The sequence below is a fragment of the Ictidomys tridecemlineatus genome, chromosome 15, assembly GCF_052094955.1.
Source record: "Ictidomys tridecemlineatus isolate mIctTri1 chromosome 15, mIctTri1.hap1, whole genome shotgun sequence".
Lineage (NCBI taxonomy): Eukaryota > Metazoa > Chordata > Mammalia > Rodentia > Sciuridae > Ictidomys > Ictidomys tridecemlineatus.
Window position 1 is genome coordinate 59,037,610 of NC_135491.1, and position 14,070 is coordinate 59,051,679.

General features: G+C 60.7%; 1 protein-coding gene across 2 annotated transcripts in view; it reads right to left on the minus strand.

Moving 5' to 3' along the window:
- Nucleotides 1-6,461: 6,461 nt before the first annotated feature.
- The window catches only part of Fbxo31 (F-box protein 31), a 30,461-nt gene continuing 22,852 nt past the window's right edge, over nucleotides 6,462-14,070 (minus strand). For both annotated transcript variants that reach the window (XM_005335484.5, XM_078032792.1), the window contains 4 exons: nucleotides 12,287-12,396; nucleotides 11,358-11,511; nucleotides 10,082-10,440; nucleotides 6,462-8,231 (listed from right to left, as the gene is read on the minus strand). In XM_005335484.5, the coding sequence (XP_005335541.3) occupies nucleotides 8,009-8,231; nucleotides 10,082-10,440; nucleotides 11,358-11,511; nucleotides 12,287-12,396 (846 nt within the window). In that variant the 3' untranslated portion in view covers nucleotides 6,462-8,008. The remainder of the gene's footprint in view (nucleotides 8,232-10,081; nucleotides 10,441-11,357; nucleotides 11,512-12,286; nucleotides 12,397-14,070) is intronic.

A 14,070-nucleotide genomic window follows, 5' to 3' on the forward strand; every position in this document is an offset into this window, starting at 1 on the left:
GAGCATGGGGTAGGGTTTGGGCAACAGGCTGCACAGGACGGCCTGGGGATGAGCATGGAGTGGCGCCTGGCCCTGGCTGTCCTCAGCCTTCTGCGGCAGCCCCTCCCTCCTCACCGCAGCCCCAGGGTCCTCGCTGGGCTGGGCTCGCTTCTCAGTGCCCCCAGAGCTCTGCGGAGCCCTCAGAGGTGAGCAGAACGCACCGGGCAGCTGAGACCTGGAGGCGGCGGATGACTCATGGCAGCCCCAGCACGCCCCCGGCTCCACCCCTGTGCCTGTGTCCTCTGCCTCTCTCTCCTCCCCTATATTGTTCTTTTTCTGACCCTGGGGGTCGAACCCGGGTTGCCTCACTACTGAGCCACATCCCCAGCCATTGATTTTTGAGATGGAATCTCTAAATTCCTTAGGGCCTTGCAAAGTTGACCAGGCTGGCCCCACACTTACAATTCTCCTGCCTCAGCCTCCCGAGCGCTGTGTGACAGGCGTGGCCGCTGTGCCCAGCTTTCCCCCGATATTCTCTACCAGGGGACGTGCCAGGCTCTGAGAGACCCACGGTTGCACGCGGGTGGCCAGCGAGCTCATGCAGAGGTCCAGCTCTGTCGGCCGTCAGGGACGCGCACAGGAACCCCTGGCACTACAAGTCTCCACTACACGCTTGTTAGAACGGCAGGAATAAAGACTCCCCAGGCAGCGGGACTTGCTGGCTGGGATGCAGAGCACCAGGGACTCAGCAGCTGGCAGGAGGCGCAAGTGCCGCAGACGCCCCAGGAAACGTGCAGTGGCCCGTGCGAAGGGACGCACGGCCTGGCCTCCCTGTTGAAGTGGTGAACACCCACTGCACAGACCTTCATAGCGCCTATTCCTAACACGTCCTGCTACCACCAGGTGTGGGGGGCAGGCCTGTAATCCCAGTGACTCTGGAGGCTGAGGCGGGAGGATCACAAGTTTGAGACCATGCTCAGCAAATCAGAAAGGCCCTAAGCAACTTAACAAGACCCTGTCTCAAAATTTAAAAAAATGAAGAAGGGCTGGGGTGCGGCTCAGTGGCTAAGCACCCCTGGGTTCAACCCTGGTACTGAGGGAAAACCCAACTGGAAAAACACAGCACCATTAACAGAAGAGGGAGGGACGTCGGTGCGCCCCACAGCCCATCGTCACCAGCAGGGAGGGGCTGCCCACCGACAGATGCCCCACACTCGAGGGTGCTCGTCCCCACAGTGGCGAACGGTGACTCCTGGGGATGGCACAACCCTGCTCTTCTGAAGTATAAAGCACAGGGCCCGTACAGGGCAGAAAGGGTCCCTCTATGGAACTCAGACTTCACAAAGGTCCGTTAGCCAAGTAGGTATGGCAATTTCCTTGCCAGGTACCCCATGTTGCTTAGAGGAAGGACTCGTGGAAATGGACTTGCCTTGGACATTCGCAGTGACATTGCATGTATGTTTGAGAAAGGTGACCCTGCTCAAGGACCAGGGTGGATCCGGGTTTAGGGAGGATCCTACTGGATTAGGGCGGATCCAGGTTTAGGGTGTATCCTGCTGGGAATAGGGAGTATCCCGCTCCTTGGGTTTAGGGTGGTTCCAGGTTTAAGGTGTACCCTGCTGGGAAAAGGGCGTATCCTGCTGCCTCAGGCACGCCCGATCCTTGAGTTCCCATTGAGTTCTCGTGGGATTCAAAAAGTACTTGGGATTCGGAGCCTGGTGGAACGTGGATTTGCCCAGAACGTGGATTTCCCCAGAACGTGTGTAGAGGGCCGGTGACAGTTCGAGAATAAAGACTTGCTGTTTGAATCTACAAGGTGTGTGGTGGCTCGTGATTTTGTGCCCAGCCAGACTGCGGCAGGGCTCCAGCACCCGGTGGAGGAGAGGCCACCGGTGGGAGGGGCAGAGTGAGGAATGGAGGCCAAGGAGTAGGGGAGACTCCACAGGGGTCTGAGGGACGGTGGGACTTTGTCTTCTCGCGGTGCTTGCTCCCAACCACAGGTGTCCGCCAACACCCACTGGCCCTCCAAGACCCAGCCACTGTGTTGACTCTCCGCCGAGCTGAGAACTGGGAATCTGTCCTCCCCTCACACCTGGCAGAACACCGCACCTCAAGGAGGGGAGGGACAGCGGTGAGAAGCTCCCAGCCATGTGGCGCCTAGCCAGCCTGCGCACACCTGCACCCCATTGATCCCCCAGGCCCCACAACTGTCAGTGGTACTGCTCTGGCTGTGTTAGGCTGGTGGGGACAGGACGACTCTCTGATTCCTGGGTGACGGCAGGTGACAGCTGGTACAGTTGGGCCTTTGGACCTAGGTCAAGGTGCAGTGGGGACACCCCTTCAAGGAGAGGGAGACAAAGAGCAAGGTCAGGGACACAGCTTCCCAAGACGACTCAGGTGGCTGCCCATCTGCCATGCGGACTCTCCAGCCACGAGGAGAAAAGTTCTTTCTTTTGGTACCAGAGATTGAACCCAGGGCCACTTAAACACTGAAGCACATTCCCAGGTCCTTTTTAAGTTGTTATTTGATACCAGGTCTCATTAAGTTGCTTAGGCCCTCACTGAGTTAGAGGCTGGCCTTGAATTTGGGATCCTCCTACTCAGCCTCCTGAGTCACTGGGATTACAGGTGTGTACCACCACACCTGGCTCAAGGTCAAGGCTTGAAAACCATCCGGCTTCTTTGTTCATTTCATACTGAGGGCTGGGATCACGCTGTATGCAGTGACCTTGAGTGCCCACCAGAGGTCACACTATGGACTTTCCTGTGGAGCCGAGACCTGGGAGAGTCTGTTCCCAATCACACTTGGCAGAACACCACCTCCAAGGAGGGAGGAGACAGCGGTGACGCCTCCCGGGGCTGCCTTCTGGTGGAGCTGGGCCTGGTGGGTTAGCCCCCGTCCCCTGGCTGCCTGTGCCTGCCATCCCCACCAGAGGAAGCCACAGACAGGAAGCCCTGGTCCAGACTGGAGGGAGGGGGCTGTCCTTGGACAGACCCTGGGAAGCAAGACTCAGCAGGAGGTGAACAGCAGCAGGTGTCCTGGTGTGACACAAAGGGCCCCCATACCCACAGGGGGCTGGGTGTAGTCCAGTGCTGTGCATCTGTGAGCTGCCTGAGTTCCAAAGGATCAGCCCAGGGGTAAGGCCAGGTCTCACAAGGTCCCAGACCTGAGCAAACTGAAAGCAGAGAAGCAAGCAGCAAGCCGAGCCGCAGTGTCCCCAGGTTCCAGCAGAGGGCGGTGGAAGGGCGGCCAGCTCCTGCCCCAGCACTGGGTGGTTTCTTCATCCTAGAGGGCTCTTGAGGGGAGTGGCCAGGAACCAGAAGAAAAACTCCAGCACTGTGCCGTGAGCTCCTGTCATCTCCTGCCACTGGACCTCCAACTTTCAAAGAAAAACACACCCCCAGATGTGGCCACCTCACGGCAGCTACCATCTTGCAAGTTTTTACCTTTTACTTGAATATCCACAGGCAACGCTGTCGGCTCCTCCAGGCCTGCACCAGGACAGGGCACCTGCACCAGGACGGGGCACCTGCACCAGGTCGGGGCACCTGCACCAGGTCGGGGCACCTGCACCAGGACGGGGCCCCTGCACCAGGTCGGGGCCCCTGCACCAGGTCGGGGCCCCTGCACCAGGACGGGGTGCCTGCACCAGGATAGGGCCTGAACCAGGATAGGGCCTGCACCAGGATAGGGCCTGCATCAGGACGGGGGGCCTGCACCAGGACGGGGCACCTGCACCAGGATAGGGCCTGCACCAGGTCGGGGCACCTGCACCAGGACAGGGCACGTGCACCAGGATAGGGCCTGCACCAGGACGGGGCACCTGCACCAGGACGGGGCGCCTGCACCAGGACGGGGCCTGCACCAGGACGGGGCGCCTGCACCAGGTCGGGGCCCCTGCACCAGGATGCGGCGCCTGCACCAGGTCGGGGCCCCTGCACCAGGTCGGGGCACCTGCACCAGGACGGGGCCCCTGCACCAAGTCAGGGTATCTGCACCAGGACGGGGCACCTGTACCAGGTCAGGGCGCCTGCACCAGGACGGGGCCTGCACCAGGACGGGGCGCCTACACCAGGACAGGGCACCTGCACCAGGTCGGGGCCCCTGCACCAGGTCGGGGCCCCTGCACCAGGACGGGGCGCCTGCACCAGGATAGGGCCTGCACCAGGACGGGGGGCCTGCACCAGGATAGGGCCTGCACCAGGACGGGGCGCCTGCACATGGCTCCCCAGGGCAGATAACCGGGCTGGGCCGCAGCCTCTGCATCCCACAGTTAGCACCAAGTGTCGCAAAGTGACTGCCACACCTGTGCTCCTGCTTCCCACCCTGCTGCTGACCCCTGGCGACAACAGGCCTGCCACCCTCTCGACAGTTTGAACTTCCAGAGAAAACCTCCTCTTCCCAGAAGCCCAGGCATTAACTGCAATGACGACTCCTGGGGAGGTGGGTGGAGCCAAGAGGCTTCCACTGCTGGGTGCAATGTCTGAATCTTTCACTTTTACTTTGGTAGCCATGAAGAAAATAAAAAAGATAATTGAGGTCCTCGGTTCATGTGCTGGTGGCGAGCACCCTGCCCATGAGCTTACCCTCAGAAGAGGACTCATTGCTCTCACCCAAGAAGCCCCACTCTCCCCACTGCCTGGGGGCACTGGGTGGGGACAGGGACACAGGAGACACCTCAACTCCTTTCTCCTCCTGGGGAGAACTGAAGCCCCGATGGTCACGAGGCAGTGGAAACACGGCCGCCCACCCAGGGTCCACGGCCACGCGTGTCCCACGCCAAAGGCTCAGAGCACACACGGCTTCAGAAATAGTTTATTACTTAACCACACACATCCAGGCGTGGCGACCAGGGGTGGACGCTGGCCTAAGGGCAGCCCTCGACTCCTCAGTCAGGAGCTGGGGGGAGGCAGGACGGTGGATGTGTTCTGCTCCAAGCAGGCCCTGCGACCCCAAGCATTCTTGGCCCTCGATGTGTTCTGACTGGTGTCCCTGAGGACATGGGAAGGATCCTGGGATGAACACCCTCTCACCAGCAGTGTCTGGCCATCTGCGACCCCCGACAGGCTGGCCAGAGGCTTATGATAGCATAGTGGCACAACCTCATGCCCAGAGCGTGAAAACGAGATCTCCTGCTGCTTTCTTCTAGTTCCAAGGAAGTGTGCCCACACTGCACCCCCATCCCGAGAGGACGAGGAGGACAGAAGATGGAGGACGGCCCGTGCTAAGCCACCACTGGTGCCCAGGACACAGGGAGCTTCGCTCCAGCCAGGCCAGCACTCCATGGACAGGACGGTGAGCAGCCTCAAGTGTCTGGGAAGTCCAGGGGCTCCTCTCAGGCCTCGCCAGAGAGCAGGATGCTTGATATCCATGCCCATGGATGCCACGGTCAAAGAGGACAGCACAAAGCCAGGAAATCTGAGTGGCCTGCAATTCATGAGAACAGGGCTGAGCAGGGTTTCTTCCTCTCCATGGCTGCTCATGAGCACTAAGAGGTGACCACAGTGAGCAGGATGGGAAGACCTAGGCAACCATGGAAAAGCCCCAGAAGGGTCAGGTGGAGCCCTGCTGGCCAAGAGAAGGGGTCCCCCCCCCGTCCAGGTCACAGCAGCCTACACCTCCCATTTTTCAGTGAAGGGAGAAGTGCACTGTACCGACACCACCCCTAGGCTCACTTTGCACAAAGTAGGAAAAGGAGTGTCCCCCAGGGTACCTGCCAGTGGAAGGCCACTGCTGGACACCCACCTGCCAGGCTCAGTCCCAGTAAGGTGGCCCCAGGAGGAGTGCAGAGGGGAGCTGACAGCCTGGGCTGATGGATACAGGGCCGCGCGCGAGCCACTGACATGTCCTGCACAGGACCATGTCAGGTACCAGGGCAAAGCAGGAAGGGCCCAGGGAGAAAGACCTCCACAGCCACTCTCACCCGACAACGGATGCCGGTGGCTGAACCCGGGAGGACCCACATGTCCCGATACTGCCAGGCCACGCAAGGACTCTCGGGCGTGTGCCTGAAATCCCCCTCACATGGCTCCACACGACGCACAGCTCGTCCAAGTGAGCAGAGGCCCAGGAAGTTCCTCACCCCACACCCCACACTGTCAGTCACCAGCTCAGGGCCCTGGAGGACCAAGGCCGTCCTGGGCCCAGGGCACCCTCCCACGCCTCCAGGGTGCCTCCTGGAGCCGCCCATCAAGCTCTGACAGTGCTCGGCCTTCAGGACCCTCTCCTGCAGCCAGTGAGCGGAGGGGCCTCCCAAGGTTCCCCGTGGAAGCGCGTAAGGTCGCAGGGTGCAGAACACTCCACCCCTCACAGCCAGGAGAGACCAGCTGTGCTGCCTGCGGGCCTTACCTCCCAGCTGCTGGCCCTGCCCAGGCCAAGACCAGTGGGGTGGACCTCGGCCCACGCTCCACACACACAGGAGCCAGGATAACTGTCAGGACAGATCACTTACATGCCCAGACACTGGAAGCAGACTACGTGACGGGTTTGAGGTTTTAATTACACGCACTCGTCTTCCACCAATGTGCTCTCCCCAAGGCTGAGGGAACCTCCGAGGGAGGGTCCCTCAAAGCAAGCCCCAGGCCCCTGGTAGGAAATGCACTCTTGATTTGCCAGTGGTGACACAGAGCACCCAGCACAGGCCCAAGCAGCCTTGGCGTCCTAACAGCCTGCCGGAGACTTCCTCGTTGGTAGAGTCACGAATAACAAAGGAAGTCGCAGAGGCTCGAGGCTCAACCCTGCAAAAGGTACTGGGAATGGGACCTCGCCTGGGCAACACTGCAGGCCGCCAGAAGTCCTGGGGTGGGGTGTCTCGAGAAGGGCTCAGGCAGCGCGTGGACCCTGCTGCTGCCCGGGAGAGAGCCCAGCTCCCCCGTCTGCCTCTTCCCAAAGAACAGGACCTCTTGGGGAGCCCAGCTGCCGAGGGGCCTTGCCACAGGGCTGGTTCACCGGCTGCTGGAAGCAGAAGAGCTGCCCAGCATCGGAGCTGGGTACCAGGATGGTTGAAAGGCCAGGCAGGCGTTGGTCTCCGTGCTTGAATGCCACCACCCTGAGCCCTCTCGTCAGGAGGACAAGTTTGTTCTGAGGGCCCAGCATAAGGGCTCAGAGGGGCCAACGAGGACAAGCAGCCGAGAAGAGGTACCCTGGCATCAGTGACCCTGAGGCGGAGGGGGTGGACACCAGATCCTGAGGCCTTGGCATGTCGTGCTGTCCTCCGGGAAACACGATGTCACCAGATCTCAGGCAGGAGTCTCCAGGCTGGAGGGTCCCCAGGGGTCAGGTGGCTCTGCACGTGGGGAACAGGAAGGCGCCTGCCTGGAGCTGACTGCGGCACGGTCCTGGTAGTGGTGACCTTGGTTCTCACGTGGAGTGCAGTGGGCAGTGCAGAGACCTGCGCGCGCAGTGACGATCCCTCTTTCCACACCCTGGTCCCGTTTCACTGACTGGAAAACTGATCGGGGAGAAAAGCCTTTCTGTCCAAAATCCCAGCAAGTCGGCAGAGAACTCAACGCAGAGTCCCAAACAGGACCCTGATGCTCCATCAACTCCTGAGCTCCTCTCTGCACTTACTGTCCCCGTTCACCGTCCCCACGGAGTCCTGCACCTCCTCCTGCCCACCCCCAGGCCCTCCAGTCAGGACCACCTCTGCTCCTCGTCCAGTGGGGAGGGGAGGGTGGAGCAGAACAGCTCGCACAAGGTGGGTGGAAGACCTCCAGCCAGCTCCCCCTGGTGGAGAAGAGCTCATCTGGTTCATCTGCTCCTGGGTTTTTGGTTTTTTGGTGTACGTGAGAGAGTGAGGGGAGGGGGGGAGACATGCTCAGCATCTCCTTGGGCTGCCGACACCTCACAGGGACACCTTACAGGAACACGCTCTGCATACAGCGCTCTGCATACAGCGTCTGGGGCGGGGCGGGCCCCTGGCGAGAAGGTGCGAGAAGGTGCGCATTCTATAAAAAGGCCGCATTTCAAAGTGCATGCTGCTTCCGCTCCTGGTAGCAGGGCCAGGCTGGCCCACAGCAGGCGAGGTGGTCAGGAGGTAAGGGACTGGATATTCTTGAGCATCTCCTCAAAGGCCTGTGGGGACGGTGCATCTGCATTCCGGAAGGTGGCCTGTACCCGGCTGTACAGGCTGAAGGACTTGAGCTCCAGCCAGACAAAGCCGAAGCGGTCCTCATCGAACAGGACGAAGACGCCAGGGGTGCGCTCGGGGCTGGTGAAGCCGTGGCCAGCAATGAGGCCCGTGCCGTAGAAACTGCGGAGACAGGGAGAGGTCAGGGAGAGGCCGCTCCCAGAGCACAACACAGCTACCCTGAGCACCCACCCTCACAGCATGCAGCCCCGAGCCAGGAATGGCCGCCAGCAGCACTGGAAGAGGGCACCAGGGGCCAAGCGCTCTGGGAACTGGGCCCCCTGAGAATTCTGATGCAAAGGACGCATCCACATGAAGCCAGCCAGAAAAGCAGGGTCCTCCATCCTGGGGTGATGGGGCCGTCACACCATCAACTCAGAAACAAGAGGTGCCGCCTGGGACTGACCACCAGACCTGAGGGTTTGAAACACAGCTCTGAGGGCCCTGGCTCAGAGGCAGAGCGCTCGCCTGGCACGCATGAGGCACTGGGCTTGATCCTCAGCACCACATGAAAATAAAATAAAGATACTGTGTCCACCTACTAAAAAATATTAAAAAAAAAAAAAAAAGGAAAACAGGGCCGCGGTGAAGCTGGGTGGTAGGATGCTTGCGTTTGATCCCTGGCACCACAAAAAGAAAGAAATAAACTACATTATATCTCTGGTCCTTCCTTCAAGTACTAATGCTGGACAGGTGAGGGGCTGGCCTGCAATCTCCCAGGGCATGGATGATGCCAGGGCCTCCACCTCACCCTGGCCATACTGAGGCTCCATGGGCGGGGAGAGGAGACACAGAGCCTGTGTCCAGAGGCTTTTTCAGGAGAGAGAAGTGCCCCCACATCTCCCAGGCCAAGGCACTGTGCTCAGAAAGCAGGTGCTGTGGCTACACCTCAGACACAAGCCAGCAGGAAGGCACAAGGCCATGCCCCCTGGTGCCCAGGCAGCCCAAGGTTCACACAGACTGGAAGACCACCCTGAATGTCAGCCAGGGACGGGCTAACAGAGGTTCCTGGCCAGCCAGGCAGGGCTCCAGGCTGGCCATGAGGGCTGGTGAGCCATGACATTTTACAGCAAAGCCTTCCCTCTTGTGGGGCACGGAGGCCACCCTGGAACACTCTGCCTCCCACCACAGAACTAGATCCAGCCGCAGGCACGCCGGCACCAGGTGAAGCCCAAGTCCCGCACCACGTGCGTCTAGGTGCCAAACCCTCCGGGTGCTTGGCACTGGAAAACGCCCAGCACCGTCACCGGCGTGGACTCAGCCAACAGAGGCAAAATAAAGTGCCACGTGAGAGACCGAGGTGAGGGGGCCGTGCCCCCAGGATGCGGAAGCTTCTCCCTCTGCGACCAGAGAACACTCCAGCTCTGCAGTGGGCCCACAGCAGTCGCCTGACACAGCTGGCCGTGGGTGCTTAGAGCACGCCCACCGTGGTGCAAGACCTGGGCCTCCAGTGAAAATGGAGAGGGGACTCGGGCAGGGACCTTGTCCACCCCCCTGGAAGGCCCTCCAGGCAAGGCCCTCACGTGGGTCCTTCCCAAGCCAGCCACCATCCCTCACTGGAGACACAGGCTGGCGTCCATTCACTCTGGTGGCCGCCCACGTCTGGCAGAAAGATGACAGTGGGCATGGAGGAGGGGAGACTGCGGGGCGACCGTGGGGCACGTCTGACTGTGCTCACTAGGCAGTGGCAGGAGGTGCCCACGGTGAGTACACAGCAAGCCACGGGACGGGTTCCTTGGGGGAGGGGAGGAGGCCAGCTGCCACCATCTGCCTTTCACCTGGCTCTCTGGAGTCCCCACATCACTGCAGAGGCGCTGGTGGGGCTCCTCTGCTCTTCTCATGTCCAGGAAGCTCGGATGAGGCCCGGGTCCTCCCAGGAAAGGACAGCACACAGAAACTTCCCGCTAGCCAAGCTGGAGGCACCCTGCCACCCGCCTTCGGAGGCCCAGACCGCCTCCCAGCCCAGGCCTTACCACATCCTGCAGGTCCGCGGGTAGTCCTCATTCCTCGAGCTCACACCCACGGGCAACACGAACGGCTGCCCCTGCCCGGACTGGGCTGGCTGCTCGGCCGCAGCTGCTCCACCTCTGGGGTCCCCACCCTCTTCGGCAGGTGCCCCAGGTGGCCCCCGTGCTGACAGCGGCTCCTGGGGTGGGGCAGGGCCCTCGCCGTCCTGTTGCTGCTGCTGCTCCTGCCGCACCTGCTCACGCACCTCCAGCACGAGGCGCGAGAGCTCGTTGAAGTTGCGGAGGTTCTCGACATCGGGCAGCTGAATGCGGTGCCTCAGGTCGATCTCCACCGTCTGCTGCCCGGCAGGGATGTTGGGGTCGCCCTGCAGGCAAGTGGGCATCAGTCAGCAGGGCTCAGTGGCCCAGGGAAACACCGCGCACCTCCAGGCCGAGTTGGCCGTGGCCACAGGAGCAGGCACCAGCACTATCCCTTACTTAGCAGCAACCCCAACAGTGGGGCTTCACCAGGGAGGAGACAGGGAGCAGGAGGGACATAAGGACATGTGGACAGGGACCACAGGCACCAACACACGTGCTCAGCTGCACTCAGAGACCCTCAGGTGGGAACCAGTCCCCTTCACAGAGAAGCCCTAGGCCTTCCTGGGGCCCGGCTGCTAGTGGCAGGCCTAAGCACAGGTCCTGAGCCTGGCCCGAGACCCTGCGGTCCTGCGGCTCCAAACAAAGACCGCAGGGAAGGGTCACTGCACCCGCAGAAGCCTGCCTCGTTTCAGGCCCTGCTCTAGAAGGAGCTTCCTGGGAGCAGAAGGCCACTGCACCCCCTTCCTGGGGTTCAGTAAAGAGCTGTGTTTCTTCTATGTCAGGGCCATCTGGCAGAAACCAACCAACAAGTGTCAAGTGACAGGTGGGGACAGCATGCACGTGGCCCTGACAACATGCAGCCTGCTGGCAGCCCACTCAGGGCGTGAGCGGCTCCACCTCTTGACCGTAGGCCAGACCAGCTCCAGGCGCTGTGCTCCTGCAGAGGGTCCCCACCAGAGGTCCCACAGGCTGCACACCTGCTCCTAGGCAGCTGGGGCCCCTACCCAGTTAAACCAGACACCAGCAGGTCCTCAGCCTGCCCAGGGTCGATGCGCCAGTGGAGGCAAGGCCATCTCGGGACACCCACCCCCCAGGGACCTCATGAAAAGGCAGGTTCTGGGTCAGCGGCCTGTGAGGGACCTGGGAATCAGCACTTCGTGTTCCCAGGAGGCCCGGGCCGCAGCAGCGTGGCCGCGCTCACCGTGATCTTGGTGCCCCTGGCACAGCGGCCGTGGAAGCTGAGCATGACGATCTCCAGGCCGTGGCTGCCGTAGGTGCCCTTGAAGAGGCCGGGCTTGATGAGGTCGTCGGGGCGGCTTGGCGGCAGGTAGATCCGGCGGTAGGTCAGGCAGTTGCTGCAGGGGAGCAGAAAGGGCGTGGGGGTCAGCTAGCTCCCGGCAGGCGTTCAGGCCTGGCTGACCAGTCGCCCTCCAGCAGGTCAGCTCCCCGGGGCACTGCACAGCCTCTGCAGGAGGAAGGGAATGCCACTCCTGCTCTGTCACCCGAGGAAAGGAGCCCACGTCACTGGGCAGGGGACAGCACCCAGGCACTGTGACCACAGGCAGATGAAGGGACAAGAGCCCAGCCTCGAAGCCTGCTGGCCACTGGAGTGCCTGGGGCGGCGGGGGTGCCGACAGTGGCAAATCAAGACACTAGACACCAAGGTGGGAGGTGGCCAGGACCTCAGGGACCTCAAGGTGGCACAGGCAAGATATGAGAGCATAAGACAGGGAGCTGAGTCATCATGTCCCTGTTTACCACGGCCACTTGCCCCACGGAGGGCTGGTCGCCATGGCAACTCTCAGTCACAGGTTCCATATTCCAATCAGGCGAAAATCAAGTAACCAAAGGGGAAAAACAGGGCAAGGTGTCCGAGTAGGTCCAAGGGCAGAGGACCCAGGCAGGCTCAGCACTTAAGGGCAAGACTCTGAGGTCTCCGCCGGGAGCCTCCCTGGCTGCCCTCCATTCTGGAGGCCCACTGAGTGCTGCTGTCACTTCCACTAGATAAACGCACTGCCCTTTCTCCCAGGTGTTGCTCAATCCTTTGTTTGAGACTCCAGGAACCGGGACCCAACTGCACCCCCATCCCCCCAGCCACACCCCCCATCCCCCAGCAGGAGGCTCACGCACTCGTACTGGCTGGTGTAGATGAACTTCATCAGGATCAGCTCCTGCATGTGCTCGTGGAAGATGTCCTCCAGCGTGCGGCCCCACTCCTCCCTCAGCCACGTCCGGAACTCCTTCCAAGAAAACACAGGCATGACCCCGTGTGGGCAGGTGTGGCTGAGGGCAGTGACCGGGAAGAGCAGGGGCAGCTGTGGGCCTGGGACTCGCCAGCAAGCCCAGCAGTACCCAGGGAGCCTGGTCCTCGGGCTCCTGGGACAGCGGTACGGCAGGACACTGGGCCCTAGCCCCCACCACACAAGTCAGCCTGGCCATTACTGAGTGACACAGGATAGCACAGCGCAAGGGCCGGGACGTCTTCCGTCCACGCCTGCAGGTGCCCCGGACCAGGCAGAGCGCATGTCTGTAGTCCACCACTGCGGCCCGAGTCCCCTGGCGCAGCTCTGGCCCCGCAGCCTCCACCACTCAGGACACCAAGTCCTTCACTCCGACTCTACACAATTAGCCCAATTTATCCAAATCTCCAAGTTCCTGACTTGGTGTTTCCAACAACTACCTAGAATTAGCCCCAAATGGAGGCAAAAACAGTTCACAGGGAAAAAAAAAAGAAAGAAAGAAAAGGAGCCAGGTGTGGTGGCAGGTGGCTGCTACCCCTCTCAGGAAGCTGAGGAAGGAGAGGGTGGCAGCTCCAAGGCCAGCCTGGGACACTGAGCGAGACCCTGTCTCCAATGTGAAAAAGGAAAAGAGACAAGACCAGGGAGAGTGCTCAGTGTTAGAGCACCCTTGGCTTCAGGTCCTAGGGTCACACCCCAAAATCAACCAAAAAAGAGGAAACAAGCTACAGTTCATAGATGGCTTCACTGTGTTACTGTCCAGCTGACGCCAGGGCTACTAAGCCGGCCAGCAATTAGCCCATCTTACCTACTAGCAGCAGAGGGCAGGACGTTACAGTTTTAAAAATTCTATTTACAGTCGGGCATGGTAGAGTTCGCCTGTAATCCCACAGCTCGGGAGGCTGAGACGGGAGGATCAAAAGTTCAAAGCCAACCTCTATAAAGGCAAGGCACTAACCCTGTCTCTAAATAAAATGAAAAACAGGGCTGGGATGTGGCTCAGTGGTTAAGTGCCCCTGAGGTCAAGATCTGGTGCCCTCCCCAAATTCTATCCACAACCTTCTAAACACACAGACTTTAGATCCACATCACAGAACAGGCGTAGGACCTCCATCCTGACGCCACAGAACCTAACGGAAAGAAGCAGAGATGAGGGGTCACACACCCATCCACGGCGGGCCCGGGGTCGGGGACGTGGGCCAGAAACACCCTGCATGTGGCCTTGCTGAGAGCCACAGCCGAGTCGGAATGGCCCCTGGCATTTTGCCAATAGTATTGGTTGAGAGGTGACGCCAGTGAGCCATTAAGATGATGAATTTTGTGTTCTCGTTGAGAACTCAGAACTCAGTTCCAGTTCCAGTTCCAGCTGAGCTCTCGCGGGGATTCCTGAAGAGTCCGCGCTGGTTGGTGAGGTTCCTGTGGGGGGAGTTCCGGTGGGGGGAGTTCCGGTGGGTGTGTGGTGTGTTCCTGGAGGAACCGCGTGGGTGGCGTTCAGGAGAGTTCCCAGGGAGCATGTGTGGAGTGTGCTGGTGGAGCTCAGAAATAAAGTTTGTTCCTGCTTTGTGTCCAGCCAGACTGCGGCATGGCCTGGGGACTCACACACACCCCCGCACATGGGGGAGGGACAGAAACACCCATCCATGGCAGAGACTAGTCCTGCAAGGACTGTGGCTCTCC